This window comes from Gossypium arboreum, chromosome 1 (genome assembly GCF_025698485.1).
Source record: "Gossypium arboreum isolate Shixiya-1 chromosome 1, ASM2569848v2, whole genome shotgun sequence".
Lineage (NCBI taxonomy): Eukaryota > Viridiplantae > Streptophyta > Magnoliopsida > Malvales > Malvaceae > Gossypium > Gossypium arboreum.
The window spans coordinates 106761073-106766965 of NC_069070.1; the positions used below are offsets into that span (position 1 = coordinate 106761073).

Consider the following 5893-nt stretch of genomic DNA (forward strand, 5'->3'; position numbering starts at 1 on the left):
GATAACTTGCGAAAATTATTATTTAATACATTGACTATGATGTTTTTAATTCCTTAAATAGATTTAAGAAACTGCTAAGAGTTTTAATTCATATTTTAAAAATAAAAACTAAATAAATAAAATATATGATGATTTTTTAAATTTGCTTATAAAAATTCCACCGTATCAAATAATAAATTTTCTATGAAATTAAATGTGGTGTTTACATGTTTATTTTTTTTATTTTTGAGATGATTGTGGAAGGCTTTATTCCGATAATTGATAAAGCTATAGATTTAGTAAAAAAAAGATTAAATAAATTAAATATAATCATAATAGATGAAATATGTAAAATTTTATTTATCACAATTATATATATATATATTCTAGATTAGTACTTATTTTGTGGAATAATTACCGACAAGCAAACTATAAGATATATATTAATGAAATTGTACAACGAGGAAATACACAAGCTAGCTAGTGATAATATAAATAAAGTCCTAATTGTATATTTACAATATTTTAATGGTCATAATGATTAATCAAATCCACCTGGGTCAGGTAGAAACTGTAGGAGTATATATATGTGAGAAAAAAGTAGTAAAAAGAGGCAAAGCAGCCATAACAGCATAACGTGCAAGTAAGCATAATCCAAAAGCTAGTATGACCATAAAGACTCGGCAATATTAGGCTGATCAACCATGTCCACGCAAAAAAAGGACTTGGACTGATGATGAGACGGCATGAACTTGGAAGGGGCATCTGCAACTGATGCAATGTTCTCATCAGCCGAGTTGGTGCCCGGGTTCGATGAGGTCGAACCGAATTGGCGCATCCTCATGTGAACCACCTCGGCTTGAGCAAGTGCCAATTGGTTTTGCAGAGAATCGATCTGTCGTTGCAACGATGAAATGGCTCCTACACATCCGTACACAGGGTCACGAACCCTGGCGTTGGCTTCGTACACCATTGAACTCACTGCATCACTTCGTTGGTGCTCCGGTAATTCCTGTAAAACCAAATTATTTAGCTTTTTTTTTTTTTTAACGAAATCTATCATTTTCAATCATCATTACAGCCTCTTTTTCTTTCTATTATTGGATCTTGAGTGGATTTCCCACTTTGGGTCAGTCTCTTTTTTCATGGAATTTGCATTGCATGATTTTCAAAAGAAATAATAATAAACTAAGTCGGCATACATGAACCTTTATAAAGAGAACGATATTGGGTGGCACGTTTGCCTTCTTTTTGGTGGTCCAAAAGTTACTTATTTGATAATAGCATACAAGAATTCTTGCTGGCTATGGTAAAATTGTAAAGAAATAGAGTAACTATAGTGCTTCCGTCTCCAAATTGCTACTTTTTAACATTAGATGCTTACGTAGTTCTGTTTATTTAGCAACAGTCTTCCTATTTTCATTTTTTACTTGGTTTAAAGAAGATACAAGAAAACACTTGTAGAAAATTAATTTCCATTAAATTTGTCTTTCTTTTTGTATGCTAAACATACATATATAATCTTTTAGTTTGTATTTAATGCACTTCCATTTATTTAAGTGGCTAAAGTTATATAATGTGAATACATTAAATATAAGATCAGTATTTGGTAACAACGCTACCATTACAATTATGACTTTATTGATTATATATCGTAATAGCTAAATCCTATCATTCTAGTAACCAGAATTTAAATTATTATAATCCTCTTCTATTTTATAATTCAATTAATTTAAAATTTAAAACAAATACAAATAGTTATATCTTTAAATAAATGATACTATATATACAACATATAAATTTATATATTTTCAATGTGTCAAACATATATTTTGTTTAATAGGAGATGATAGGATTATAAAATTCCTTGACCTGGGAATATGTTTCATAATTACAAATCACATCTTGCTTTGTCTTCTTAATTTATAACCCTTCTTTCATTTTTAAGTAAATTTTGTTATTTCTTCTAATATGTGTATATTCCATATTAATTGAATTAGTATTATAAGTGAATCAAATATTAAAATTTATTTTATTTTTATAAATATTTTCACTTACCTCCACTAACATAATCTAATATATATATAAGAGGAAGACTTGAAAATAGAGGATATTATTTATATTAATTATCTTCTAAATGAAGTAAATAAGCCTTCTATATAATTAATGATCTAAAATTGGTTGTATATATCTACCAAAAAAAAAGATTCTATGTGTGTTAAAACTAAAAGATAAACACAATTGTCAACTGATATTTCAATATAGTGGTGGATTTCTAGTTTTGGTGATAAATTTTAATCTTTTGACAATTCAAAAGAATATATATATATATATATATATATATACACATATACATAATACCATCTTAGTGTCATTTCTATTAAATTGTGATCTGGATTGAAAGATATGTAAATGCATAATATTTTTATTATATAATACAAATGTCACCTTCACGCATCATATTGTTCAATAAGATGATGGCTCAATTAAATATTGATCTAAAAGGAGAATAGTAAATTTCAGAATTTGTTTGCTTTCATCAAATAGTACGTCCTTCTACGACCTAATTTCAAACCTATCACTATCAATGTAATTAAACCGTTCATCTAGACTTAATAATAATAATAACAACTTCTTTACCAAAAAGAATTGATTAATTTATCCATCTATATATCACAAATTAATCAGACATTAACTCAATTGAAAAATTATTAACATGTATTATATATACAAAATAAAATATATTAATATGAAGATTTTTGTTTTTATCTTTCCATTTTAAAAATAAAATAATAGAATAATAAAATTTGAACTTAAAAAATTAAATTTTAACCCAATCATTTCAACCAAAACCTTATTTTTAGTATAAAATTTTTAGAAATATTTTTATATAGGTTTTGTGATAAATTTAAAAGTTTCTTAATAGCAAGAAAGTTAAAAGCTAAAGGCAAAGTTATAACTATATATATTAAAGTAATTATTCCCTTTATTTATTTTTTGCCAAGGAATCCTTTGATAAAGCATTAATTTAGTGGAAGAATATAAGAATAACAGTCAACCGTTAAAAGCTGATCAACTATAAATAACCACCCTTAGAGAAAAATAAAAGTTGAAAAAGGACAGGGAATATAAAATTTTCTCCTTTTATATTTGTATCTTATTATGAATTTTTCTAGTGAGCTTTAGGGTATTATTTAGAATTAGATAGGATATGATATATGACAAAAATGTTGTACACAATAAAATTATATACTCAATTCATGGGGTGGAAATACTGTTTTAACTTTAAAAAGTATGTTAACATAAAAGTTTTTTTAATTTTTTTAGTTATTTGATATCTGAAGATTATATGTAAAAATATTCTTTAAACACTGTCGTATTACAGACACTAAGTTATGACATGAATGGATGAGCAAAAAAATGAAAAAGGAAAAAAAAGTTTATGACAGGAAACTTAACACACTCATCTATCATGTCAACAAAACACAAGACAAATTATAATGATAAACTAAGTGTAAGAATTTCCATTATAATGATTTATGGTTTCTTCTAAACACTGTGCTTAATGCTATTGATGAACAAATGTAACACGTAGTTTTTCAGAGATCACTCAATTAATGTTATTATTGTACGGGTATTTGTTCAATATTAATTAAATATATTGCTTATATTTAAAATATATCATTGTGTTTTCAGGCTTTTCTATACTGTTCTTTCTTGATTAGTTTAATTGAGAAAAAAAAAAAAAAAGGGAAAAAGATACCATTGAGTACTTGAAAATTTGAATAACAGAACATTAAATGATACCAAGAAAGGAAAAAGGAAAAGTTCTGCCTAGTGTTGAATTTTTGTTTCTAAAATTCATAATGAAAAAGGATATCGAAAGTATGAAACATATAGATTTTTCAAGACATAATTAGAACAAGTATAAGATGATTTAAAGACTTTACCCTGTTATCTTCATTAAAAAAAAAATTTCCTTCTTCATTAAGCATATATATATTTTTTTGCAGCATAGCATGAAGCCATGGACCACATAAATAATGCTTAATTAATTTCTTTTTGGAAAGATGATGAAGATGCTTTTGCTTTCTTCTTTGCTTTCCCGTTCTTTTTCACAATCTTTTTGGCCTACTAATAACAACAGAGAAGCCCTTTGCCTGGCAAATAAGAAAAAAGATAAACCCTTTTTTTCCCCCTACTATGATGCTTATGCATGCTTGCAATCTTATGCAAAAACCCTAAAACACGCCCTCAAGAACAAAATTCCCTCTACTTTATATACTTGACCTAATGATTTTCTTTTTCTTTTTACAAGTTGGTCAGTCATAGTTGGGGAATGTGAGGATTTGAATCTTAAACCTATTAAATATTACCTCTTAAGAATGACTTCATAAACCAATCGAGTTAAAATGTGGTTAGACTTTTTATATCTTAATTCCCAAAGGTTTTAATTTTCCAAGAAATCATTGGAAGAACATATACTACAAAATTTATTTAAATAAATAGAAAATTCCCAAATTATTTGCCAGAAAAGAGAGAGAGCGAGAGAGAGAGAGAGAGAGAGAGAGAGAGTGCATGGAGAAAGTAATGAACCTGTAACATCTTGTTAACATTGCTAGCACCAAACACCTTATGGACACTAGCAAACTTTTGAGGCTCATCAGCTGGAAAATACGGAGCAAAAACACAGTCCGGCGCACATCTCCTTCTAAGTAACTTGCACGCCGCGCATGGCGATAAGGCGCCGTGCTTTCTACCATTTTCCTTCATTCCTCTTCTTCTTTCGGGCAAGCCAACAACAAAGTAACCCTAGAAGTTTTCCACAGTAATGAGACAGCTTGTTTTTTTTTTAGCTCAATCAATAATAAGAGAAGTTTAGATATTTATTATTATTTGTTATTATTATTTCTGGTAATGGTTTCGATTAATTATTGATGACCCAAAGTTAATGAAGTGAGATGGAACAAGAATTAATTTATAGTAAAAGAGAAGAAATAATTTCTTTATGAAAATTAAAGATATTAAGGCTAAGAAAAGAAATGGGAAGGTGAGGGGAGGGGGCTTGAACGTTGAAGGGGTTGGGTGTTATATAGAGAGATTCTTATGTGACAGCAAATCTGGTGGGGGGCCAAAAAAGCAAAGCCCTAGATTTTGTTAGACAAAAACATCGTTTTTGATAAGATCTTTAGGTCCACCTTAATGAGATACATTGTCTTCTTTTTTTTTTTTCTCTTTAGAAAAATGTTCGAAGTTGTAAATAATTTGTTTGCTAATACGCTACCCTAAATTGGGAAAACACAGGCCAATTAAATCCATCCTTGTAATTATAAATATATATATATATATATATATATATATAAATGTGTTTTGTTGATAAAATATAATTATATCGTAAATTTTAATATTATGATTAATAGTATAAATTGTAATTATATAGTTACATAATTTATATTTATAAAATATAAAAAAATATTAACTTGACAAAATAATATCTAAACAAACAACACAAATTAAAATCAAATTGTCATTTGTATTATGTTAGTATAAAAAGTAGTTGATAATAAATATACTATTTATCTAATTGTTGTGTTAGATTATTTCCTCTTTAATATTTAACATATGCTACTTATTACCATCTGAATTTGAATATGCATCGTTAAGATTATCAAGATTTCCTTTTTCTATGTACTCTTTGAAGTATGAATCATCTCAATTTCACCTATGATTGAAGTTATAAAATATACAACATTTTGGTACGATCTAACCTTTTTATATGCTATACTAAGATAATGTTGTTAATATGAGAAATATAATGTTTTCTCAATCACATTTAAAGTATTGAATATCTCATATTAAAGAGTTCGCTAGCTGTTTGTGGTGCTTGTATCTAACATTATTCTCTCAAATGGTA

General features: G+C 27.3%; 1 protein-coding gene across 1 annotated transcript; it reads right to left on the minus strand.

Annotated features, from left to right (window-relative positions):
- Positions 1 to 393: 393 nt before the first annotated feature.
- LOC108472863 (LOB domain-containing protein 4-like) lies at positions 394 to 5068 on the minus strand. Its single transcript, XM_017774419.2, has 2 exons — positions 4576 to 5068; positions 394 to 991 (listed from the first exon to the last, which is right to left on the minus strand). The coding sequence occupies exons 1-2, from the start codon at positions 4750 to 4752 to the stop codon at positions 641 to 643; spliced, it is 528 nt and encodes a 175-aa protein (XP_017629908.1). The 5' UTR covers positions 4753 to 5068; the 3' UTR covers positions 394 to 640.
- Between the last annotated feature and the right edge of the window lie 825 nt (positions 5069 to 5893).